The sequence below is a fragment of the Python bivittatus genome, unplaced genomic scaffold (assembly GCF_059951505.1).
Source record: "Python bivittatus isolate LINGU-HERP-01145 unplaced genomic scaffold, Pbiv_v1 ctg000410_np1212, whole genome shotgun sequence".
Taxonomy (NCBI): Eukaryota; Metazoa; Chordata; class Lepidosauria; order Squamata; family Pythonidae; genus Python; species Python bivittatus.
Window position 1 is genome coordinate 9,563,927 of NW_028277067.1, and position 27,653 is coordinate 9,591,579.

The window sequence follows — 27,653 nt, forward strand, 5'->3', positions numbered from 1 at the left end:
ATTTGCTACTGAGAGTGGGCATATCCGCATTTGCATAGTATTGTAGGCAAACTCAGGTCATGTTATGTCAGCTGAGAAACCAGGCTTGAAGAGATGGAAATATTAGGGTTAGATGGTGAATGTTACCCAAAGGATCCTCAGTAAAATCAGGTTGAAGGCTGAGGTTAGTATTAATTTGTCTGGATGCATCAACTTTAGTGTTTAATTTGTACAAAATTCATGCTGACTGCTGCAGTAATGGGAGGCCGGGAGTTATCCACCCCAGCTAAATCCAAGTATCCACTCAGGGTAATTTTCTGCTTGTGACTGCTATCCCCAGTAATGTATTACTGGAAATATCAGCTGGGAATTTTTAATAGATCTGATCTCTTTTAACAGACATACCTCTGTCTTTGCCCAAATTTACTACAGGCTTTGGCTTGACTTTTCTTTCTTTTATAATTGGAGAGAGTTATTTTTTATGGAAAAGATTAGTTTAGTGCAACTCAAAGCACTCTTTCATATTGTTCCATCATGATAAAAAGATTTGTACAAATTAACTTGCATATTAGTACAAGTCAGGTTTTTTTTTTATCACATTTGTGTATATTTTTCATAATTCTATTTTGGCCATCTAAGGGGTTATGCAGGAAACTGATGCTTTATCCAGCTTCTGTGGTGATCCAGTCTTCACTGCCCACACAGGCTTTATTGCTGTATCTATAAAGGGAAGAAATTTTGTGGGGGAAACTAAGTTATACACTTTCCTTTTATGGTGTTCAGATGGAATCACTGATATAGGGCTGATTGTAAACAATTCAGCAAATACTATTAACTTGTGAAGTGGATGTTTATTGATGAATCTCAGAGTGCTTTTGTGATGTTCATTTTGTACTGCTTAGGAGATTTAAGGTTTTACTTGAGCTTCTTCTCTCCCACAGTCTCTTTGACACATACAAGATTGGAGATAATTTGTGCAAATAGAATAGACATGTGACCTCTTTCCATAGCATCTGTTTCTGAGGGATTTTGCCTGCTGTATGTTACTGATAAGGCCAATTTTCCTCAGCTGTTACATACTTTCCAGTTATTACAGTACTGTAGTCATTGTTGAAATGGAATAGTATTAATCACAAACCATGTATTTTTAGCGTTTAATTTACATTAAGACACTGAAGAACATGAGAGAAACAGCTTTGTGTGACTAGCAGGATGGTGCAGTGTTTTGGATTTGAAAGCAAAAAGTAACTTCTAGCACATGGAGGGGGACATATAGACCTGTCTACAATGCCTTAAACCAAATTTATTGTTTCCTCAGATTTTGCTATAGCAGTAGAATGCAGCTGCATGATCCTGGGGAACATACATAGCTGTAAGGAGTTGCAGACAGTTCCTATATACATGTCCCCATGCACTCCAGAGTACTTTTTTGTCAACTCCAAAACACCACACAGCCTTACCAAATAGAGGGGCCCTGGAGAAAGCTAATGATTTTTTTTATGGTCCTGATTGTACCAAAGCATTTACTTTATTTTTCAGTATGACTTCTTTTTTCCTACATATTTGCACTTGGTAACTATTGGCACACAGATACCCTAAGTAGGAAGAGCTGGTGTTATCACTCTGCTGTGCTAATGTGTGATGTTAACAGGCACCACAGTCATGAGTTCATCAGCTCATTTCACAGCAGAGGAGAGAAAAGAAATGCTGGCAAAATAATTAAATCTGTTTTGAATTCCAAACAAAACTCATTATATTTCTTCTTAGTGGTTTTATGGCATAGCTTCTTATTATATTTTAAGAATGTGGCTGCAACAGTAAATTTCATATATTTTATATTACAATTACCACAGATAGTTCATGCAGTGCATAATTCATTTTTCCATTTTAAATGCTATGTGTACTATTTCTAGCTTTACACTTGATACTGTATGAAACAGATATTGTGGTAGTTATTGTTTGTGTGGACAAATAGCTGGTCTTCCATCTTAACCAGCTTTTTACTTCAATTCTTTGTTTTTTTTTATTTTTTAAATGTGATTTTTGTTAATTGAATTAGCTGATTTAGGTCAGAAATCTGTATTAATTGCATGAAGCAGAATTTGAATTATGTTGGGAAAAAGATACATCCAAGAGACAGATCCCGTTGTTAAAGCTATAAGTGTTTCCACCTGATCAGTGTCAGCCTGTAGACTTCTCTATATGGTTATAAGCATGGGTCTATAAGACAATGGCTTTTCCTTACTCCTTAACTGAAGTACTATTCAGTCACCTTTGTGTTGGCAGAAAACTATACCAGCATGAAATGCCCATTCTTATCTGCCTCTATTTCAGGTCACTGCAGTCACCTGACTTCCTTTCAGGATAATAAGTATCAAGCTCTGACAGCTTTTATATACCTTGAAGTTGTCCTTATGCATTATTGAAATAAGGTGGAAAATATTAATTCAACATTGATACAGCTAAGAATGAATTAAGCCTGTCTCATTCATGGGCTAGGAACAAGATAAAATAAAGACAATACAGTGATAAGGTGTTGGACTAACACTGGAAAGGCCCAAGTTCTAGTCTACCTTCCGCCATGGAAAGTACCTGGGTGACTTTAGGCCAGTCCCGCTTTCTCAGCCCAATCTCCTCACAACATTGTTATTATAGAGAAAAATGGAACAAAAGAATGCTTATATATGCTACTTTGAGCTCCTGAATGAAAAGTGGGATATAAATCTAACAGATAAAATAATAAATTTAACAAATAAATGGAATGCCATAGGGACATGGCAGAAATTTTTTTTTGATCAAGGTGTGTTTGTGCCATGATTAAGCGCAAGTGGGGAAGGGCCCGATAATCAATGCCACATGTAAACTGAAGAATGTGTATAACAACTTAAAGCAGCAGATTAGTACTGTTGTAGGATTGTCTAAATCAGGGAGGAAAATACCAACATTTTCAGTTTTGGCATTGTTTCTTAGGTAGTTGTATTAGTGCTTGAAAGTAAATTTTGTAAGTGCCTCAACCACTATCAGATGGCTAAATATTACATTAAAAGTCAAACATTGATCTAGAGTTCAATCTTGAGACATATCTGTACATCTCTTTTTATGTATCTTTTTCTTTATGTATCTTCTTATCACCCAAATCAAGGGTGTTTCCAGACAAAGCATTTTATTCTAAACTTGTCCTGTCTTATTTACTGAATTTTATGGGAGACTAGACAATATATTGCCCCATTTATAATCATAGTGTATTTTCCACAACTTTTTCCACCTTTTTCTTAACCACTATGAGCAGCTTGCCCCTTAGGCACAAAGAAAGGCTTTATTTATCTTCCATCCTTCCATAAGGCTGGTTAAGAAACTTTGTGGGTTTACTTTGCCCTACAGGTCTGCATTTGCTTATCTGCTTGTATGGCCTAAGCTTCTAGAATTTTAAGAAAGTGCAGTATATAAAAAGAACTTTTTCTCTAAGGTCAGGCCTTAAAATATGAGATTAGAGTGTTACTAGTTTTTTAGAATTGTGTTAATGCTGGTGATGCTCTTTTCCATTGAAGCCTCAGAATTTGGCATTGCCTGATAAAATCCAAATCACAGTGAAAATTGTTATCTGCTTCTTTTCATTGTAGTATTTAGTCAAAAATATTTTTTTTATCCAACGGCAGTTTAGTAGTGCTAATATGTTTTATTTGTCACAAAGAACTTACTGTATTTGTATTGTTTTCAATTACAATTTAAAATTTTTACTCACTAAACAAATTGTTATTTCAGTGGTCAAATCAGAGAAAGGGAGAAAATACATGGCTGTTTGATTTCTTTATGCCATGAATATATTAGCTGCTTTTTTTCTAAGCTACTTCTGAGAGTCCATTGGTCTGTTCATTTCATGCTGTAGGGTAAAGGTGGGCTATTCAGAGTTCCTTAATACTTCATTTATAGGTCCTATAAATGAATAAGTGTGCCCCAAAGTTTCAGATTCTTTTTCCTGTTTGGGGGCTCAAGGAGTTTGTTAAAATGGGTAGCTTAAGTCTAGAGTCTCCCTTTTAAAAAATCAGGATGGTATTTTGGGAGGAGGGTTAATGGGTGGAATGAATATTCATTTCATCTCTTAATCCAGCCAAATCACAAAAGTTGAAAAAGTTTGTCCTACCCCTTCCAGCAATAGCAGAATGTGCAAGCCAAAGAAGACTGCTTATAGGGTTTGGAAACTTGCTGTTTAAGAGAGATATATTTCTGCTTAGTATGCAGTTTGTTCTCTTTTGAATAAAATTGCAGATCTGACATCAGTATGGACTTTTGTTATAGTCTTCATCTTTTCTTAGAAAGATCTGGGGTTATCAACTATTGAGAAGATGTGATATCCCAGATCACTAGACATTATCGTTGTGCTTTAAAAAGCAGCCTAAAACTATATTTTTACTGCCAGTAATTTTCTTTCTTCTGTTTAGGAATGGTGGACTCACCTGTGGCTCAATGAGGGCTTTGCATCCTGGATTGAGTACCTTTGTGTAGACCATTGCTTTCCAGAATATGATATCTGGACCCAGTTTGTTTCTGCTGATTACACAAGAGCTCAGGAGCTTGATGCATTAGACAATAGTCATCCTATTGAAGTGAGTGCCACCTGCAATAATTAGTGGAAGTTTCTTTGTGATCCCTCTGCAAATTCTCACAAGTTTCTTCAAGCACAGAAATCTTCTGATCATTGGGGGAACAAATGAGTAAAAATGTTTGATATCTTAAATGTTTGATATCTTAAACTAAGGGATTATACTGTGGTAACTTTGATTTGTTCATTATTTATTCAACTGCAAGACTAATTTGTTTGTTGTATAACTTCTTTTCTCACATCTAGGTCAATGTGGGCCATCCATCTGAAGTGGATGAAATATTTGATGCAATTTCTTACAGCAAGGGAGCATCAGTAATTCGAATGTTACATGATTACATTGGGGATGAGGTAAATACATACACAAACCACACACACATGTAATATAATTTAACTATGGATATTTTTCTCATGCATGGTGGGAGTTGTTGAAACAGCAGTTCAGATGCTGGGAATTATCAAGCAGAGTGTAAAGCAAAGGGCCTTTTTTTGGTCTTTTTAGCAAGATAAGGAAGCACTGACTGAGTTTGTAGTTGTATTCATGCCACATTCCCCATTAATGGTAAGAATGCTAAACTGGTCAGGTTTTGGCACATTTTGGTTAGTATGCCATGTGTGCAACCAAAGTCCAGTTTTACCCTAAGCATGCTCATGCTATTCTCTGCAAGCTAGGATCTCTAACCAAGAGACTGCTTTATAAGCCAGCATACTGTTGTCTATGTCTCTTGAGCTAGAAGAGATATACAGTGTACTGATAAACCCAAGATATCAACAATATCTGATGTGTAGTTGCTATTTATATATAGAATGGCTAGAGTATAATACTTTACAACTTATACAGTCTATATATTCCATTCTGTATTGTGAATTGAGCAAACTCAGGGAGGCAGTGAAGGACAGGAAGGCCTGGCACGATACGGTTCATGGGGTCACGAAGAGTTGGACACTACTTAACGACTGAACAACAATTGTGAATATGGAGTTAAGATTCTGTGCCTCAGTAAAAGAAACAATATACCCAAAATTATTAGTATATACAGTGGGGCAAAAAAGTATTTAGTCAGCCACCAATTGTGCAAGTTCTCCCACTTAAAAAGATGAGAGAGGCCTGTAATTTTCATCATAGGTATACCTCAACTATGAGAGACAAAATGAGAAAAAAAATCCAGAAAATCACATTGTCTGATTTTTAAAGAATTTATTTGCAAATCATGGTGGAAAATAAGTATTTGGTCACCTACAAACAAGCAAGATGTCTGGCTCTCACAGACCTGTAACTACTTCTTTAAGAGGCTCCTCTGTCCTCCACTTGTATAATGGCACCTGTTTGACCTTGTTATCAGTATAAAAAGACACCTGTCCACAACCTCAAACAGTCACACTCCAAACTCCACTATGGCCAAGAGCAAAGAGCTGTTGAAGGACACCAGAAACAAAATTGTAGACCTGCACCAGGCTGGGAAGACTGAATCTGCAATAGGCAAGCAGCTTGGTGTGAAGAAATCAACTGTGGGAGCAATAATTAGAAAATGGAAGACATACAAGACCACTGATAATCTCCCTCGATCTGGGGCTCTATGCAAGATCTCACCCCGTGGGGTCAAAATGATCACAAGAACGGTGAGAAAAAATCCCAGAACCACACAGGGGGACCTAGTGAATGACCTGCAGAGAGCTGGGACCAAAGTAACAAAGGCTACCATCAGTAACACACTACGCCGCCAGGGACTCAAATCCTGCAGTGCCAGATGTGTCCCCCTGCTTAAGCCAGTACATGTCCGGGCCCGTCTGAAGTTTGCTAGAGAGCATTGGATGATCCAGAAGAGGATTGGGAGAATGTCAAATGGTCAGATGAAACCAAAGTAGAACGTTTTGGTCTAAACTCAACTCGTCGTGTTTGGAGGAGAGAGAATGCTGAGTTGCATCCAAAGAACACCATACCTACTGTGAAGCATGGGGGTGGAAATATCATGCTTTGGGGCTGTTTTTCTGCAAAGGGACCAGGACGACTGATCCGTGTAAAGGAAAGAATGAATGGGGCCATGTATCGTGAGATTTTGAGTGAACACCTCCTTCCATCAGCAAGGGCATTGAAGATGAAACGTGGCTGGGTCTTTCAGCATGACAATGATCCCAAACACACCGCCCGGGCAACGAAGGAGTGGCTTCGTAAGAAGCATTTCAAGGTCCTGGAGTGGCCTAGCCAGTCTCCAGATCTCAACCCCATGGAGGGAGTTGAAAGTCCGTGTTGCCCAGCGACAGCCCCAAAACATCACTGCTCTAGAGGAGATCTGCATGGAGGAATGGGCCAAAATACCAGCAACAGTGTGTGAAAACCTTGTGAAAACTTACAGAAAACGTTTGACCTCTGTCATTGCCAACAAAGGATATATAACAAAGTATTGAGATGAACTTTTGATATTGACCAAATACTTATTTTCCACCATGATTTGCAAATAAATTCTTTAAAAATCAGACAATGTGATTTTTCTGGATTTTTTCCCCCATTTTGTCTCTCATAGTTGAGGTATACCTATGATGAAAATTACAGGCCTCTCTCATCTTTTTAAGTGGGAGAACTTGCACAATTGGTGGCTGACTAAATACTTTTTTACCCCACTGTAAATTAAAACTAGAGACAAACAATAGATAATAGCCAAGAAGATGGCAGTTCCCAGCAGAGGAATCAAACTCATCCTTCATCAAAATAGGGAAAAAATATCCCTAACTGGAATATAGATATGGCCAGCTATGTCAATTGGCAGAGTGTTTACAGATATATTTCAAGCATTCTGAGAGTTACTTAACTACAACATTGGAAAACCTGGACGTGGACCCTGATCTTGCTACCTTTTCTTATCATTGTCTTGTATAAAGCTAACTTATGAAGTTGGGATACTCTTCTTTTTGTGTAAGTTTTTTGCATGATGAAGAGAATGGTATTGCTATTTATAGACAATGTTTATGTTGTAAAATCTGTAACTCCATTCACAAGGAGAATCCTTGTCATTAGTCAGGAATGTCATCTGAGATTATTCCTGAATTTTGAGGAGTTGTTAGAGAGTATTCCTTTCTTGGGACCAATTTGTATAACCCTGGATACATGGTGGCCATTGTAAATTCCTAAATATGTGTATGCAAAATAGCATGCAAAATAGTCCAGTTAATAATAACTTTTTCAGATAATTGGCTTGTGTGACCAAGAAGTCTTTGTTGCAAATTTGCATTGTTTTCAAATGGCAATACAGGTAGTCCCCAGTTGAAGAATGAGTTCCATTCTCAAGATTTGTCCTTAAGTTGAATTTGTATATAAGCTGAAACAGTATTATTGTATAATACTGTATAAGTAGTAGTGTGTAATGAACTTGGACCATTGTGTATTTCTCGAATTTTGCTATAATAGGCTTGGTTCTTAACTATGGGTCATTTGTAACCCGGATTCTCTTAACCTGGGGACTACCTGTATTCCTTTTTTGGGGCATGAATAGATAATCAGAAGAAAATAATAGTATGAATATGGTTGTACCAAAGTTTTATTGGGATTTCCAGACACCCCCCCAAAATGTTGCTGTAACCACACTGTTTCCAGGCAATTGGTGTAAGTGACAGTTCTGATGCAGGTCTGCACATATTTATGAGCCTTTAAAAATATCCAGAATCCATAACTGGATTATATTTTTATTATGATTCATTGAAATAGCAAGAAAGGTACCAATATTTATTTTAATTAATGGAAAAACTGGAAAGTTTGAGTACTTTTTTGTGTCATGTTGTTTGGTTTTAGGTATGCCTAACTATGGATTTTGAATTTTCTTCTATATGGATGTCAATACAACATAATGTGTCTTTATATTAAAGCAAATAATAATTTTTAATTATAAATTTTAAATACTGTCACTTTTTTGAAGTCTTAGGATTGGTTCAACTGACTCTAGTGTTTATAATCTACATAAGAGCAAAAAGTAAAAATTAAAAAATGAAATGGGCTCACATTTCCTTTTTCCCCATATAGGTACAGACTATCTCAACCCGTCATCATACATTGTTATACAAATTAGTCCAAAATGAGGTCCTTTTTAAAAACTACTTAGAATTCAGGAATAATCTCAGATGATATTCTTAACTAGGATTCTCCTTGGGAATGGAGTTACACATTCCAAGACATTAAATGTGTGTGCAAATAGTATAAGAATGAAACAATACTCTATACAGGGGGGTTCATACTTTTTCAGGCAGTAGAACCTGTTAATTAAAACAAAAAAATCCTGGAACTCCTGATCAAGAGGCAAAGTGATAAAAAAAAAATGGTTATGTTCAAATGATCTCTCCCTTACCCCCCAACATAGTTTGAAAAACCCTATACTACATCATGCAGACAGCTTACACAGACAAAAGAGCCAGTATGGTATATTGGTTAAGGTAAATACCCAAATTCTAGTTCTTCTTTATCCACAAACACTTATTGGGTGACTTTGGGTCACAGTCTCAGTCCAGCTTAACTTCCCAAGGTTGTTGTGACAGGGAAAAATAGGAGAAAGGAGTGCTATTTATACTGCCTTGAGTTCCTGAGCAGAAAAATGGGATATAAATTTAACAACAAACAAACAAATGTGATCTGCCATTTTCCTTTTTATGGCAGATAGATTTTTATTGTGTGTTGTATTATACCATTTGTCTTTTATGACCTTTAAAATACTGGTTATTGATACACATTTTATTGAACTAACATATGAAAGCTATTTCAATTACGTATCTTACATATTATTAAACAGTTTATATTTTCTGCTACCCTGTCTTGACAGAAACTTAGAATCATAAAAATGTAGACTTGGAAGGATCTTAGAAGTCATCTAGTTCAACCCCTGCTCAGTGCAGGATCAACTAGAACTTCTCAGGCAAATGAGCATCCAGAATCTGCAAAGAACTGACCACAGAAGTTGCAGCTGACAACCCTGCTGTAAAACTATTTGCAGCTTCACTGTGGGGCTACTGGCTGCAACAGTTCCATTGGCAGACCTGCAGTGAAGCTGTCTACTCCTTACCACCATGGCTTTTGTGCCCAAGTTGCTATACTTGTGAAGGCCATTCTTGATACATTTCAGTGGTCCACCAGCTTACTGCTGATGCTTGTCAAAATGACATTTCCAGCGGTCTTCCAGGTAACCACTGGACATGTATAAAACAAGCCCTCCACAGCTTAGGTGCTATACAGCAGACCTTCCATGCAGGGAAGCTGGGTTTTTGGGTACTGGGAAAACTGGCACCCAAAAGACTTGAGTCCTTGTCTCCCCACTTCTGCCATGTATGGATTGTCAAAAGACAGGGATGACATGGCTTTTTCACATAGTAGGGGAATCTTGATTTTCCTGCCACTAAAAGGCTAAAAGCCCCCAAAACCAGTGGCCAGGGAACAGAGAGAGTGTACCCCTAGTAGCAGGCTGACACCTCTAAACTTACCGTAGAATAATTAATTGCAAACTGATTGCTCAGAGTGGCTTGTGTCAGCACAAATGGAAAAACTCCACTTTTGTAGTGGAGCAAGACATGATGGCAAAATCTACCTTTGCAATGGGCTGGGGGTGGGTTTAAGACAACGTGGGGCGTCTTCATGTTGGGGCAAGCAGGAGGTACAGATGAGTCTTTAGAGTATTCTCTAGGTACCTTATTTGTACTCATCTTTAAGTTACACATTTTTAAGATCTTGCAGATCTTTTCCAGAGTGCAGTCATATCTGACCTACAGTGTATAGGGAGGCAAAAAGAAGTAATTGGGGCTATGCCAGAAACTAAATTTTATTTATTTTACATGTAATAAAACTGAATATAGTTAATATGATTATTCCCCAATCATGTATTTAATCATTTTTTCTTGTCTGTCACATTCAAAATTACAATTTAATAACATTTTTGGTGACTTGCTGGGGTTACCTCCAGGGCTTTTGAGCGTTGCATTAGGCTCAGGGTTTCATATTTGGAACTAAGAACTGTTTTGTTACCAAGGCTCAAATGGGACCACAAGTATTCTGAAAGCAAACTGAAAAGTATAATAAGTACATAGGTTGAATTTTGATTAACCAGAAAACTCTGTTTTTGAAAAAGTGATTTTGTGGGAAAGGATACTTACCTTCCTGTCTAAAGCAGAAATGAAGTAATTTTGAAAATGTTGTTTCTATTGAAATTCTTGTTTCATAGGACTTCCGGAAAGGAATGCACCTGTATCTTACCAAGTTTCAGCATAAGAATGCTTCTACAGGTAACTGATGCTTGTGGTTTTGTCTTTTCTGTTGTCCCCAGAGTGTTCCATTTATGAAAGAGGCTAAATCATCCCATACTGAATTTCTCTAACCAAAAAGGCAAGGAAGTTCACCAGCAATGTAGTTTCTTCTAAGTTATAGCTTTGACCCTTGCTTGACCCTTCCCATAACCTTTTCTTTGACATATTAGAGCACTGCAGTAGTAATCTACTATCAGAGAATCCCGTAATGAATTCCGAGCTTTTTCCATTCCTATCCCCAATCCTGCTCAGAGTAAGCCTTGTATTATATTAAGTCCTTGATAAATTTATTTTAATAAGATAAGTGGTAGATAATGTGAAAACACTTGCTGCTTTTATTATTGTATGTAACATCAGTATATTAGGTTCTGTATAGAACATAAATGTGCAGTGATATATACGTAAATCTTTTAATCTAAGTACAGGTAGCCATCGTTTAGCGACAATTGAGACCAGCAACTCAGTTGCTAAGTGACGTGGTCACTAAGTGGAAAATCACGTGCCCGTGACTGTAATTATGATTTTACTTCAGCTTTCCTTTGCTTTACAGCATCAGAAGGATACAACCCCAAACAGCCGGGTGAGTCCAAATGGTGGGGAAGGTTTCTGGAACTCAACTCACGAGGAAGCCGGGTAAAAGGGCAAATCTTATTGCCCTTTTCACCCACTCCCCTGCCCTTTGGAATGCTCACCCTGGTGCTGGGATTATGTATGTATGTATGTGTGTATGTATGTGTGTATTTATTTAAATTCATTGGCTGCCCAACTCCAGTGGACTCTGGGCAGATACAAAACTAGAATTAATTATAATTAGCAAGAAGATAATGTTTGTATTTACATTCATTGGAGAGGAAGGGATTACAGGCAGGCACACAATGGGGAATGCACATTGAAAGGAATGTGCTAGCGCCAGTGTTTTTATGACCCCAAGTTGTTTAGGAGGCAAACAAAAACCAAAGGTGTGAAAGTAATTAAAGTCTTGTCAGTTACAGGCAGCAGGTGCCAGGGGATAATTAAGGTCACAGAGCTGAGCTTGTTAACTTGCTATTTAGCACCTTTTGGGGAAGCACTGTGTTGCACTTTGGACAAAAGCATCAGGAAGAGATCAGTTGTTTAGGCAATCTCTCTGCTCTGTGAGGGGGAAAAAAAAGAAAAATGGTCAGGCACAGGATGACAACTACTAACTGACCATAATGGCGAACACATGACTGAGAGAGAGATGTTGCGAAGGTTGTAAATGCGGGCATTGGTTGCAAAGTTACTTTTTAATCACCATCGTACCTTCGAACAGTTGGTGCCTGAGACAGTCACTAAGTGAGGTTTACCTATAACTGTGGCTCTGTTGATTCTTCTTACTTGTGATCCAGGCATTCAGTAAAACTTGGGGTGATAAATCTGTAAGTGCATTAGCATATTAATATATTTGCAAGTTATTTTGTTATGAGGAAATTTTTGGATAGCCATAAATCTCTTTTTAGAGTCTTTAAGCAATGTGGATGCCAGTTTGTACTGAAATTGTTATATCTATAGATAATATTCAGGTTTGCCTTGTTGATAACATTTTGGGGTACTTAATTGTTAATTTGAATTACACAAATGCATACCATTAATTTCTAAAAGAAAACAATAAATATATAGAAATAAACAGGATAAATGAACATTTTTAGTTATTCATAGAAAGAATTCCTGAATTTAAAACTACACTTGAATTGCCTTGCTTAGCAAATGTATACATCCAGAGAACATTCTCTGTAGATAGGTGGGAGTTCGAGAATCTTGAGAGACATGAAAACAAAGAATATCCTTGTAATTACTTATAAAGTAAGTTTTTGTAATCTGTCTGAAGCACCTGTAAATGTTATTCCATTTAAATTAGAACATCAGTTACAGACATTAGAAAATAGATTGGCTCTCTACTGCGATAGTGTAGAACTGAAGCAAATGACAAATAAAATAATGAAATACATTTAGTGAAGGAGAAAATAACAAATGGAAAATAAAATGAGTGGGACTACTACTAAAAAGAAGAATAGTTCTTTTTTTCAATTATCTACACTTGAAAATACATTAATTATATTAATTTGGGATAAAGTCATGATTAAAAAACTTGATCAGTAAGGCAGTAGGGGAGATATAGTGGAAGCTAGTCTTTCCCAGGGCATAAACATTACCCTTCTCTAAGCATCAGATATGCAAAAGAAATATTTGTTAAGACATGGAAAAGGTGGAAAAAAATAGTGCTGGATTTAACTGCAGATGGTAAAGGGACTTTCATTGTCATGTTTACAGAGGGCAATCAAGTGCTTGAAGTGGCTTCATTCTAGTATGCAGTAAAGATTCTAATTTTCTGCTGTCAAGTGTTTGGGTAGCTTCTGCCAAATCTGAGCCTGACAGCTGAGCTGCTATACTAAAATTATTTATGAAGATGTTTGAGGAAGGCATGAGCATTTGGAAAATATTTGCATGTTAATATTATGTAAAAGTATCTAAAATTAAATTATGGATGAGAGGGCTGACCTGGTATGCATTACCAAAACCTGGTTGGGCAAAGAGGAGAGAGTTGCCCTCTCAGAAATGTGCCCACCTAGGTTTTGGATTTGGCATCAGCAATGATTCTCGGGCAGGAATGGTGGAATGGCTATTATGATCCAAGAGAATCTGATGGCTGTTAGAGGCACTGTTCCACAGATAACTAGGTGTGAGACCCTAATTCTGAAGTTGGGTTCTAGAGATCTAATGGGTTTGATGCTACTATATCAGCCTTCATGCTGTAGAGTGACTTCCCTGCCTGAGCTGCTTAATGCTATGGCTGAATTGGGTGTGGAGGCCCCCAGATTTATCGCATGGTGTGGACTTTCTGTGTGGTTTTTGGGGAGACTCCAAGAGGTGAAATGGCATAAGAAACGCCTAGAGCACTGCTGGAGGAAGACGAACTGCAAATCAGTCTGAGCGTGGGTACAATCCTTTATTATGGATTACCTAGTGGTGAAAAGAGTGACAAAACAAGCTAAACAGTGACCTTGATCAGGGTGGCTTGATCCCACTTAAGTAGGGCAGGCTGAGTAGAGGTATGTAGGACTGGTGTGAGGATTTTTTCTAGGCATCTTTCAAATTTTTATTGTTTTTTACTGCTTTTTATTGTAAGCCACCTAGAGTCACTTGTATAGTGAGATGGGTGGCATATATATTTGATTAATAAAATAATAAATACATTAATCAATGTGGAGTCATTCTGTAACTGTGCAGGTCCCATGAATGTGATTCATCCCATGAATGGGAAGAATTCAACCCTGTTCATGCTGAGGGAGTGTACAGGATTCTTGAAGCTCTAAGTTCTGCTTCCTGTATTTTAGATCCATGTCCCACATAGCTGGCAAAGGCCTCCTGGGAGGTAATATGTGGTTGGATCCACGGGGTGGTGAATGCTTCTTTGAGGGAAGTGACAGTTCTACTTGCTTTGAAAAAGCAGTGGTTTGCCCTCTCTTCAAGAAGCCATCTCTGGATCCAATTGGATTTGGAAAAACTTCATCCAGTTTCTGACCTTTCTTCTTGGGAAGGTTGCTGAATGGGTGGTAGGCTTATAGCTCCAAAAATCCCTTGAGGAAACAGATTATCCAAACACTTTTCATTTGGGTTTCAGGCTGGGTTATAATACCGAAATGGCATTAATTGTGATTATGGATGATCACTTCTGCTATCTAAATGATGCCATCAAGGTTCTTTCTCAGTGGCTGGAGGCTGTGGGGGTCTGGATGGGGAAGAATAGGCTTTGACTGAACCCTAGCAAGACTGATTAGCTTTGGGTTTTAGCTCCCTCCCCTCGTGTCTCGAGATTTTCCATCTCTCATTCTGGATTGGGTGGCATTTTGCCAGACAGAGTTGGTGCACAGTTTGGAGGTCCTTCTGGCTCCAGATTGAGGACCAGGCAGCAGATGTGGGCAACAGGACCTTCTCACAAATCCATCTCATGTACCAATTGCACCATTTCCTGGAACAGGAATCTCTCTTCACAATCCCAATTTAGTCACTCCCTGGTTGGACCATTGCAATGCGCTGCCCTTGAAGAGCATTTGGAAACTGCAGCTGAACCAGAATGCAGTGGTGCAGGTAGTTTTGAACACACCTTGGTATAACCATATAACCCCAGTGCTTCACAACTGCATTGGCTCCTAGTAGGCTTCTAGATGCAATTTAAGGTGCCTAATGTTCATCTATAAAGCCCTACATGACAAAAGGCCAGGTTATTTGCCAAACCATTTGTCCCCAGTTTTGTCTGTCTGTGGGGCTGTTCTGGGTCCCTTCTGTGAAAAAGATCCAGATGGCCTCAATTGTATTAACATTCTGGAAACTCTTGAAAACCTAGCTTTTCCCTCAGGTGTTGGGGCCAGGTTGTTAGCAGAGCCTGACATACATGGGTTTTTGATTGAGAGATAGCCTTTTAGGGGCCTTGGCTACACTATAATGTTGTTTCTGTTATATTCTGTATTTTTATGATTTTTGTATTGTGAGCTGCCTAGAGTCACATGGTTGAGATGAGTGGCTGTATAAATTCAGTAAATAAATAAACAAGTATGAAGTATTTTCTTTAGCCTTAGAATGAAAGTTATTTAGATTGAGGGTTTTTCTCTTTTGCAGAAGACCTTTGGGAAAGCCTGGAACATGCTAGCGGTAAACCTATTGCTGCTGTGATGAATACATGGACCAAGCAAATGGGTTTTCCACTGGTATATGTGGAAGTGGAACAGGTAGGTATATGATTTCTGACTTTGAACTCAGTCCAGGCAGAATACAAACCAGTGATTTAATTTTCCAAGTTTATGTGTATGTTATGGTATAGAGCTCATATCTTTGCTTTCATTTTCTGTTTACTCAGTATTCCAGTTTCCATAGTAAAAAAAAAGTCTTTGGACCAATAGTAGTTACCTATGGCTTTCAAGTCAGACATCAGCAAACCATATTTTGTAGATACTTTCCCTGCTGGGTTTTTTTTTTTGTTATTGTATAACTTTAGATGTGACAGAGACCAAAATGGAAAAAAAAATATTTCTAATCAGCATAACTTCCATGGTTATACAGTGTGAGTAGGCAATATATATAAAGCATACATTCAGATATTAAACTCTGATGAATCCACTGACCTAAGTAATTTTTGTAGAGATAGATAATAGGAAATTTATATGGCTGCATATATCCTGCATTTAAAAAGATAAACGTGATATGTGACTTATACAAATGGAGTATATTTTTGTATTTTTGCATAGGTCTAGTCCATAATAAAGGGGAACAGAGATGCAGGTAGTGATCATTGGAGGTCATATTCAGTTTTCCCTTCTTTCACAAAACATTGCTCCCATACGGTTCCAATGTTCACTTCATAGCCTAAAGTCTAGGTATATTGTTACTTTGTCCAAATGCAAACTGAAATTTGCAAAGATCACTATGTACCAATCTCAGTGCTATAGTCTGCTGCACTTATTTACATGGATTCATGGATCTCAAAAAGCTTTGGCCCCACTAGAGTCCCTTGTTAATTAGAAAGTTCTGTTAATCTTGAAATGTTCTAATATCATTTCCAGTATTTTTATTATAGAAACGATTTATATTATTATAAATATAATTATGTTTAATATTATATCATTATAAATATTACAGAAATATTTCTGTCCTGTCTTTAAGTCCTTAAACTTAGAAAATGAAACTTAGTAATGAAAATAAGACAAAACATAAAAGTGAAATTAATGCCATCTTAATGCAGTTTTAGAGCATAAATGTTTTTACATAATATTTAAGCTCCTTCTTAATTAACCTTGTAGCTGTTTTCATGTGTACTTAAATCTTACACATTTACTTCACATTGACTTTGTTAAGTCAGCCAATATACTGTATATTCCCAATGTCTGAGGACAAAAAATAGTTTCCTCTGATGCTTTCTAGAGATTTGATGCTTGACTGGATTTATGTTAGGGACTTTCTAGGTATGGTTCATGCTCTTAAGCATTATGATGCACCACCAGCGTGGTGCTGGTTATGACCTATGGCATAGAGCCTGGTTGCCTGAAGGATCCTTCAATTAAGCAGTGCCATTTATCAGGACCCTGGAAGTATGCCTTCTCTGTCACAGTGCCTGCCCTCTGGGATGAGGTCCCCCTTGAGGCTTGAGTGGTGTTCTGGAGGGCCTTAAGGACCTAGCTCTTCTCCCAGGCTTTGGGCTAGGGTGGTTAGAGCCCCTTGCTGGGTATATGATATACTAGTTGTTGCTGACTGAGTTCACCATCTTGTTTAATGTTCTAGTTTTGATTGTATATTTATCTTGTTTTTATACTGTGAGCCACCACAATTGATTGGAGTTGGGTGGCATCTAAGTAAAAATAAGTAAACATACATGCATACATACATTTTGGTATGCCTTTTCTAATCTTTTCCTTTTAAAACAAGTAATAAAACAATTTAATTGACTTTGTTATAGCAGATTTGCTTAATTGGAAAATAAGATACTACAGAATACTTCATTTTTCTTGATAATACTGCTTTTTCACTGGAACATATCATTTTGTAATCATAGGTGAAAACTGGCCGTAGCTTTTAAATAGAGAGTGATTCTAATTCATCTTCAGATAACTTAATTTTGGAAACACTTAAATTAATTTGTTTATGTCTGTATTTATAAAAATCTGTTCTCTAAACAACACTATCTGAAAGGCTATTAGATAGGATTTTTTTACCTGGAGATCACTATTTAGATATTTTTCACATGCCATCTTAAATTCATGACTTTTAAACTAGATTAGTGAACAGAGATCTTGTTATCAGATTAAGTCAATACCATAGTTTCTTGAAATAAACCAGACCAAATTAATAGAGTATTAATTAATTTCAACAAATTAGGACTTCCTTTGGCTATGCAGTGGTAGCTACTGATAACTTAGTCCTAGCCATCATATTTCAGTTATAATACTGTGATTTAATACAGTATTATAAGAAAATGTAATCTGTGACTGGGGCCAGTCTGTTGGGAGTAGCAGATAAAGGTTTGTAAGAATGGGGCAGTTGGGAAAATAGAGAGTGGGCAAAAAGATGTGGTTTGGCAAATTGTTAAAAAAGACTTGATCTACTATGAACTGTGAGGACAAGGAATTAAGTCCTCTGGACATACCATCTTAAATAGAAGTATTCTCAACCCTCTCACTATTTTGGCATTTTGTTCTTTACTCCAGCAAGAAGATAACAAAGTGCTGAAGCTAGTCCAGAAGAAATTCTGTGCCAGCGGACCATATAGTGGTAAGACGATGGCTAATAGCAGGAGCAAGCAGCGCACCATATTGTACGTGACACCAACTATTCCACGAAACAGCCCTTGCACTGTCAGTTTGTGCAGGCAGGTGTCCTTTTTAGGATTCAGATGTTTGAAATAATTTACCAACAATTAAGTCTGAAATTTTAATTTTTCATTGTGGTTTTTTTGTGTGTGCTTACATTCTGCACATTTTAATTAGAAAAGCCGCACGCTCTTTAAAATGACTTTACATAGTATTAATATTTCTTTATATTCTTTGTGATATCTGTGTGAAAGGCAGCAGAAATACAGTTCCATGAAAAAGCATTTGTTCCTTTTGGGCGATTTCTGTATTTTTGTATATCTTAACTAGTTAATGTTGTTATAGCTTCATGTGGGTCCTACTGATATTTAAAGAGAGTAACACCGAACATTGGGGTTCTTTTCATTTATTTATAAATAAAGCCTTCCAAAATATAATATGCCAGTGTGAAAAAGTAATGGGTTCCCTTGTTCTGTCAATACAATTAAATGAAGGGATAATTTTGTGAATACTTCATTAAACAGTCAGGGTTGATTTGGATTATCCCTGCCCTCTAGAAGTACCGAATGAACATTTTATTACAGCCCAAGACCAAATTATAAAAGTTAAAGCAATTAAATACTATCTGAGAATACAGCAAAATATCATTAATTAAATAAATTACCCACTTCTGTTGTTGGGTCTTCATAGTAAAGCCTTATGGCTTAGGCCTAGAATTTAGCAATTGCTTAAGTGATTTCAGGGCACTTTTATTATTTTATTTTAGGAAAAATTCTAAATATCATTGGACTGAATGCCCAGGCAGTCTATTTATTAAGGGTGGATTAGTTGGAAGGCAATTCCTTATAAAATCAACACTTCAGAAAAATATGTTCTAAGGTTTCAATTTCATCAGAGGCACAGGAGCATTATCTCTGCAAAATGTATCTGATTGAATCTGCCATCCATGATTGCAGAGGGAAGGCCATTGAACTGTGTTCCAGAGAAGGCCCTGAGATACTGGGAATTTTGTGTGTGTGTGTGTCTTTGAGTCAGTGTTGACTTCTGGTGACTGCCTGGGCTAGTACCTGAAGTTTTCTTGGCAAGATTTCAGAAGTGGTTTGCCATTGCCTCCTTCCTAGGATTGAGAGAGAGTGATTGGCATAAGGGCGTTCAACTGGCTTTGTGCCTAAGGTGGGACTAGAACTCACAGTCTCCTGGTTTCTAGGATAACTTGTATTGCTGTTGTATGGGTTGCAGTTTCCTTGATTCATTATAAAGTTGATATTCCTTGGCACCGCTGGAGTTCCATATCTTCCAAGCTTTGTTTAATTGCCTTCTTGCTTTATCGAATATTATGGTTAAAAGGAAATAGGAGACATACCCAAATGGAGCAGTTTGCTGGCTATAATTCTGGCCATTTGGATTGGAAGATGGCCCATGCTAAAACGGGCATGAGGCCTGTAGGAGATAGATTGATTTTGAGCCAGTAAGATGTAATTGGTTGCCAAGTTTCCATGCTAGTTAATCTGTTTTCTAATCTGAGTATAGGATTAGGAACACTGCTTGAGGTAGAAAATATCGCTCTCAGAAAGCGTGGCTGGATTCTTTCCTATAAGTGAAAGTTTATAGGGCTGCAGTCGCACACTATAGAGAAGCCACACCATTGTTTTCTCAGCAAATAATTTAGTAGCTGTGGGTATAAAATACCCACCCTGATTCCTGAAAAACCTTAAATGATTGTGGTACTTCTCTGGGCTACAGCAGTGGCACTTTTCATATATGCCTTTTGGTGGAAGCTAGAAAAATTGCCCCTAGGTACTTAAAGCAGCTGATCTGTTCTGTTGGATGTTTATCTATGAACCATTTGTATTTTTTAGGGTTGTTAGAAAATATCATTATTTTGGTTTTTGGATAATTTATAATTAGCTGCTGTTTGATGCAAAATTGATGAAGTACACTAAGGACCCTTCTAAGGTTGACTTGGGTTAAGGAATCATCTGCATATAATAAAATAGGGTTATTTTTGTCTGCTATTTGGAGAGCAGGTAGATCACAGTCTTTCAAACATTTAAAGAGTTGTTAAATAAGCATGGAGCTTTCTAGAAATAGTATGAACTTTAGCTCTTCAAATCACAGTGAATCTCTCATCATATGGATTCTAGATCATGCCCCGCCCAAAAGAAATTTCTGTAGATCTGTGTAAAAATTTGATTTTGTCATTGATACCTGTTTGCCTAAAAAATGTTACAAAACAATTTCTAAACTTCTGGGGATAGTTTTGAAATGGAGAACATTTGGGACAATTTTGAATCTTAACCAAGGTATCCATGTTGTCAAAATCACTTCAGGAATGCAACAGAAAATCATTGCTTACTATAAGAAAAGCACCTGAACGATCCTCCAGAATTCTAGAGAAATGTTTCATAGACAGATGAAACAAAAGTTGGGGGTTCCTGGGGGGCTTTAATTTGTGGTAAAACCAAACATTGCATAGCACAGTGGAACTTAACAATCAAGCAGGGACATGGTAGTGTCATGGCTTGGTTGATGCTTTGCTACCTCAAGAGGTGGGTGGCTTGTTTATCACTGAAGGAAGCATAAATTCTGCTTTCTATCTGAATTCTGCAGGATTGTATTAGACTATCTGTCCATAAGAAAAACACAAGTGATTCATGTAGCAAGGCAACAATCTCAAACATATAAGCAAGTATGAATAAAAAACAACACAATTCAGCAGTTCGTGTTTGAATATCTCAAATGTTACTAATTTGAAGCTGTTCATTTTGGTAGAATGAACCCAAAAAAGTGATGTGAGAGACTAACCACCAATTACAGAAAGCAGTTATAACAGCCAAAGATGCAACCAGTTACTGAATCTAAGGGGATGATTACTTTTTCACACTGGTACTTTGCATGTTGGAAGACTTTGTTTATGTAATAAATTAAACTTTGGTGTAGTTTGTTCACTCAGCTTCCCTTGATGTATCAGTAGGATACATATGAAGCTCTGGTTACAATCATTGGCAAGTTATGCAAAAAGTCAGAATATCTAAAAGGCATGAATACTTCTTCACTGAATAGTAGATGTATATGAACAGCTAGTATTAAGTAGATTTATTATTGCAGTCATTCAATTTATTATTGCAGACACCTAACAAAACTTCAGTTTTATGGTTCTTGTCAGGCATATAGTGGATAGAAAACTGAATGCTTAGTTATAGAGTTTGAAAGGGCCAGGGAGCCTTCTGGAGTAACATATACTAGAAGACAGTGGCACCAATTCATGTAATCCAGGATGCAGTCACAGAATACTGTACCTGCAGTTGAGGAAAACGCACTGAGAGGAAAACGCACTGAGAGCAAATTACTTAGATGACTTGTACAAATAAGTTGAACCATGGGCTTCATGCGAAAGCACAAAATGAAAAAGCAAACCAGTCATTTGCCAGTCTAGAATGGAGCTGGGTTTAAATTACTTTTCTGATGAAAAATAATGGCTTTTGATTAGAGTTTGAAAGCAGTTCATTCGGTTGATTTTTTAAAGGGACTTTTATTGAAAAGGAAGATCAACATATGCAGTGTTTTGTTAGTAATTATGGTAGCACCTGCTGTATCAAACAAAAAATGATGCATATTTTTATATGGATATACCCCTTCTTTGCGCCAGATGTGAGTACAACTGAAATACCAGATACCCCTAAATTATTAGATTTTTCATGGCTGTTCTAGAACATTATCCACTTTTCTACTTTGTTTTTACTTATCTTCTCATTTGTTGTAGAGAACAAGAATAATAGTTCACATGAATATGTAAATATGTATGTTCATTTAAATAACAGATTTTATTCATAGGTGACTGCCTGAGTCACCCTAATATATAGTTTCATTAGATTCAGAAAGCAATTTCAGCATTATCATTCTTTGATGAAATTTGTTAGATTACCAATTGTTTCAGTGAAAAGTATAGACTTTGAACAAATTTGTCTTTGTAGAATGATTAGATTTCCACTTTACAAATGTGCTGGGTGAAAGCAGCTGCAATTTTACTTATGTTATTGGGGACTGGACAGTGGACCATACCATGCCTTGTTCTGTCAGGTGTCCTTCTCTTCTTTTATATAGGGGAAGATTACCCTCTGTGGATGATTCCCATTACCATTTATTCAAGTGATGATCCAACCCATGCCAAAATGCAAGTATTAATGGACAAGCCTGAGTTAACTTTAGTTTTGAAAGATGTGAAGCCAGAGCAGTGGGTTAAGGTGAGTAGTTGTAAAAAGGAGGTTATTTCTCTCAAAGTATATTTATGATTGTCTAACCTACTGTCCTAAGATAGAGCATCTTACTCTTCCTGGTCAGCATCTTGATTAGTCAGGAAAGGAGAGTTGCATTTTTTTTTTTCAGATCTGCCTTGTTCTCTTAATATAATGCCATCAACAGCACAAATACCAGGGCACTGGAATTGTTTCTTTCATATTCAGTTTGCAGACAGAATTATGTCAGGAGGATTTGACTTGCATATGTCTCTTAATGTAAGCCTCCAATGTGAGTTTGTTTTGCACACTATTAAATGTTCAAATATTCCTATGATCTTGTAAAAACTGGGTGTAACATTATGGCTGTTATTGGTATTAGGAAAGATTCCTAATGACCATGCAGGATGGAGCTGATTTTGACTTGGTGATCCAGTTAAGGTTCCCTGTTTAACAGTTTTTTGTGAATTGTGAATATGAGCATTCCTTACAGATTTATTCATCTCTAAGTACTTAGACCTCTTGCTTCATTGCTGAACTTCTTTCAGTATTATAAAATTCTTCTCTAAGAATCTGATATTAAGTCATTACCTTGTCATGATTCTGCCAGAGATGATCACATTGTTGATAATCTGAATGATTGTCCTTGACTCCCCCCACCCCAATATTTGTTTTTTAGGAGTAGATATTTTAGTGCCTGTTGTTTTGTCAGTATCAGTCTAGATTTTTGTAAAAGTTACTTCATTCTACTATAAGCACTAATTTACATGTGCATTTCAAAACAATAATAGTTCTGTATTCTAGTACTAGTTATTTTCTTTCATATGATACATTAAGCAATCCAGTATCCTTCACCTGGGTTAAATGATACAAGCCTGGATATCTCTGTTAATGTTCATGTTACTTTGGTTACATAAGATAAATTATCATCACTTTGTTTATCAAAGTTAGGAAAAGGAAAACAATATTGGCATATTTGATAGATAAGACAAGATGCTGGTCATAGCATTACTGAATGAAATGTCAATTGCAATCAAAATTGGGAGGCTCAAGTTGTGCAGCTCACCATTACTGCTCCTTTCTATTATCAGATGAGGTCACAAATAATTCTTGGAGGGTTGTAAAGAGGACATATTTCAGTATTCTCCAGTGACCTCATGTGATAATTTCCTGGGATTAGGCTTAAGGCTCAGTTTTTCCCAGATCATTTCAAGACTCACTTGTAAGTTTATCAGAGAAAATAAACACAAAAAATTATATAAAATACAATAACATTTAAATACAGTGGTACCTCGGGTCACGAACGCTTCTGTTCACGACCAATTCGGGTCACGAACAGCACCGTTCGCAAAGTTTTGCTTCCCTTCGCGAAAGCCGCATCGGGTGACGAACAGGATCCGCGGCCATTTTCCCTGCTCTGACACGTGGCCGTGGCTTCCTGTAGGGAGGGGGACTCTCCCTCCAAACAATAACCGCCTCCCCACCCACCTTCCTGTCCTCCATGCCTCAAGCAAGGTTAGTGTTCTCTCTCTTCATACTGTACTGTACTGTACTTTGTGTCATATTTTTGTGATTTAAAAAAAATACATATGGTTCAGAATGGATTAACCGTATTTACATTGAACCTTATGGGAAAATTTGATTTGGGTCGCGACCAATTTGGGTCGCGACCAGAGTCGCGGAACGAATTAAGTTCGTGACCCGAGGTACCACTGTAGTTCGATATTAGCAGCTATCTATAGTTGCAAACCATATAGGGAGTCAGTAAAGGATGATGCCAAAAACTGTGGCCTAAAAGTTTAATAGGTCATAAACAAGATTCTGTTAAAAATGAATAATTAAGTTGCAAATGATCCTCTTCATTTTAAACAAGATAAAACTGAGGCCCCATGAGGGAGTTGCATTACATCTTGGATTTGGAGAGCTTCCTGATTTTGTCAAGGAATTTGAAAAAGGAATAGTCTGAATTTAATTTTGTGGGATATACATCCTTTTCCATAATCCTTGTCAATAATAAAAATGAGCCAGTTAGAGAATTGTTAGCTTCATAATAAACGAACGTTCATTTCGCTTTTGTCTCTTGCTGGAACAACCCCTCCTTTGCTGAAGCTCGTAATAACAGAATGTGTTATATTATTGTTAGGCATTATTAAATCATGCCATGTTATTCTGTTCTCTATCTTTGACTTAATGTGGATGCCATTGTGTTTTTTCTCTAACTGCTAACTGAATCCCACCCCCCAATCTTTTCAGCTAAACCTGGGAACTGTAGGATTTTATCGGACGCAGTACAGTCCTGACATGCTGGAGGGCTTAATTCCAGCTATCCGTGATCTCTCCTTACTCCCCGTGGACAGGCTAGGGCTGCAGAATGATCTCTTTTCCTTGGTAAGTGGATGTCTGTGTTTCCTTTTGCTAATCTTGCTTTCCTCTTTCCTTTTTTCTTGTCTCATTTTTTCCTTCCAAGAATCAACACTACATTTGGAGAAACAATATATTTTCAATTAATGAACTTCATATATTTTTAGGTGATAAGAAAACTCTATAGTCCCAGTCTTAAACTCTACTGTTTTCTAGTAAAATAGCTTCTGACTTCATGTCAATAGCTTCAAATATTAAACATGCTGAAACATGAATAAATGACATAAATGAAATACTAGATGGAAATTCAAACCATCCCTGAGGAGTATTCTGCAAGCTGAATAGAACTTTTCACTTACTTTGAAAGGCTGATTCCTGCTATTTCTATTATTTTTCATTATTTGATTCTTGGAAACTATATTCATATGAGCAATACCTGGGATTTTGTAACCATCAGTTGCTGTGTTAGTAACTTTTTATTTTTAAGAACAGGTATGGAATTCCACACCAACTGCTAAACTGTGCCCTTGTTGAGTGTGGAATACATATGAACTTGTCACTATTATAGATTCCCCACAACCTCACAACTCTGTTGTTTTCATTATGTTATTAGTATCAGGATATTAAATTGAATGGCTTCCACAATGAGGATGTAAGTAATTTTCCTTTTTTACCTTGATGAACAAGAAGAGATTGATTTTCAGGGCTGTTAATTTCAATTCAAGGTTTATTTGGCTCCCTCTTTAGAGATGGTAGGAATTACTCAAGTGTTAATGCTTTAAAATTGGAAATCAGAAAATATAATGCAACACTTACTTTAGTGGCTTTGAAGGATTTGAGGACATACATTTATTTAATGTAGAGTACCAGTCAATCAATTTGAGCTTTTCAGTCACCCAAGTGATTTGAATTGCTTTCAAATTCACCAGATAACCATTATCAGCTGCAGACATCCACAAATACACTAGCTGTAAATGATTGGCAAGTAGAATTTTCAGAATTGCATACTTCTTCCCCTAGCTCTGAGGTTTTGAAATCATAGAAACAGCAAGATTCTTTTGCTGTTGGTCACCATGTTCATGTATGGTTGGGTCTGATAGATGAGAAGTTTCCAGCCCTGTATTGACACCTCAATCCTACCTTTTACTAGACGTACTCCTAATGACTCTGAATAACCTATAGCAAGGACCCAACTGTTCCTCCCCACTATCCATATGAAGAAAGAGTCCAGATAGATTTCTTTTTGGTAAGATTGAACATTTCATTTTGGCTTTGGAGATGAGTGTAACTTATTTGTTTTTCTTCTCTCAGGCCCGAGCTGGAATTATTAGCACTGTAGAGGTTCTAAAAGTCATGGAAGCATTTGTGAATGAGCCCAACTATACCGTGTGGAGCGACCTGAGCTGTAACCTGGGGATTCTCTCAACTCTCTTGTCCCACACAGACTTCTATGAAGAGATTCAGGCATTCATCCGTGATATCTTTTCACCAATAGGAGAAAAACTGGGCTGGGATCCCAGGCCTGGCGAGGGTATGAAGGTTTATGAATACTTTGGCCTTTCAGTATTTTATTTTTATATTTCCTCTTTTTGTTGTCAGAGACTTAGACTTCTAAAATATTTAGATATGGGAGTAGGGGACCAACAATCAGAAGTAAGATTCCATTAGTAATCTTACCATGTGGCAATTATTTCTTTCACCTTCATTTCATCTATTCCAGCTGTGATGTACAGGTTGATTGGATACACTGGCAACATTTAGAATATAGTCCACTTGGTTCTTCTAGATTTCTCAGCAGCATTGGTGCCATTAATTATGATGGATTAATTGTTGGATTAATTATTTAAATTGGGCTTAAGAGGCAGAATGTTGTTCCCAGAGTAATAGTATCAAAACTAGTGATGCTTTTTCACTTCTATCTGAAATTGCTTGACTTGTTCAAGGGATGCAAGTAAAGACAAAATCTGGCAATCTTAAGTCAGGATTCAGAAGATTCTTACAATGAGAAGAAGACAGCAAGCTTTGTCCAAAGTTCAAAACAGCAGAGGCAAAACCAGAGATTTGAAGGAGTAGCCTTAAAAGTAATCAGGAGGGAAGCCAAAATTCAGAAATCCAGGTGAGAGGCTAGAGCAAGGTTTAGAATTCAGAAACACAAGGAAGACTGTTCAGCAACTGTTTTCCATTTAGCACTTCTATGCATACTTGACAGAGGACTCTGCCTGAACTTAGCAGATATGTATTAGTCCCAAATGGAAAGATCTTCTCAGAAAAAAAGTTCCGACCCCCAAATAAACCTTTTCTCCTAAGAAGTCTGGCCACAAAGGATTCCATTTCTGCACCGTTCTACAATTTCTTGACCAGCTGGAGATGATACCATTATTGTGGGGTTGAAGGTTTTGAAGTCTACCCTGGATCAAGTATCTGGGTTTTGGTTAGAAAGAGGTGAGATCAGGTTCTGCCCCTGGGTGTACCTAAACTTTGAGCAAAAGGGTTCTCCTTGGCTCCACTTCCAAACCTCCTTTCCTCTTCATTTGATGAGGATTCATTCCAAAGAGTGATGACATTGCTGGAGATAGTCATCTGGGGCCTTGAGTTGAAGCATTATTAGCATGCATATGATATCCAGCTATACTTCTGGGTTCCATTTATGTAGTCTAATCTAGAGAATCTGTAGAGTTCTTAACTGTCTGAGTGAATGTGAGCAGGCTGAGCTTTAATTCAGGCAACACTGAGTTACTGTCAGTTGCAAAAGTAACGCCTCTGGATGGATATTCACAAGTACTTTTTGATAAGCTTTCAGTTCCTTTGAAAAATACATGCACTTTACATTATTTGGATAAACTGAATTAGTTGCAGGAGCCAGGAATATGTTTTAGGTTGGTATGCAGT

At 37.2% G+C, this 27,653-nt stretch overlaps 1 protein-coding gene across 1 annotated transcript in view; it reads left to right on the forward strand.

The window, feature by feature from the left end:
- Nucleotides 1–27,653, forward strand: part of NPEPPS (aminopeptidase puromycin sensitive) — a 91,430-nt gene that overhangs the window by 48,244 nt on the left and 15,533 nt on the right. Inside the window, exons 10-17 of the mRNA XM_007425982.4 lie at nt 4,419–4,583; nt 4,826–4,930; nt 10,771–10,831; nt 15,488–15,597; nt 18,067–18,130; nt 22,273–22,412; nt 24,657–24,791; nt 26,076–26,295. Of these exons, the coding sequence (XP_007426044.2) occupies nt 4,419–4,583; nt 4,826–4,930; nt 10,771–10,831; nt 15,488–15,597; nt 18,067–18,130; nt 22,273–22,412; nt 24,657–24,791; nt 26,076–26,295 (1,000 nt within the window). The remainder of the gene's footprint in view (nt 1–4,418; nt 4,584–4,825; nt 4,931–10,770; nt 10,832–15,487; nt 15,598–18,066; nt 18,131–22,272; nt 22,413–24,656; nt 24,792–26,075; nt 26,296–27,653) is intronic.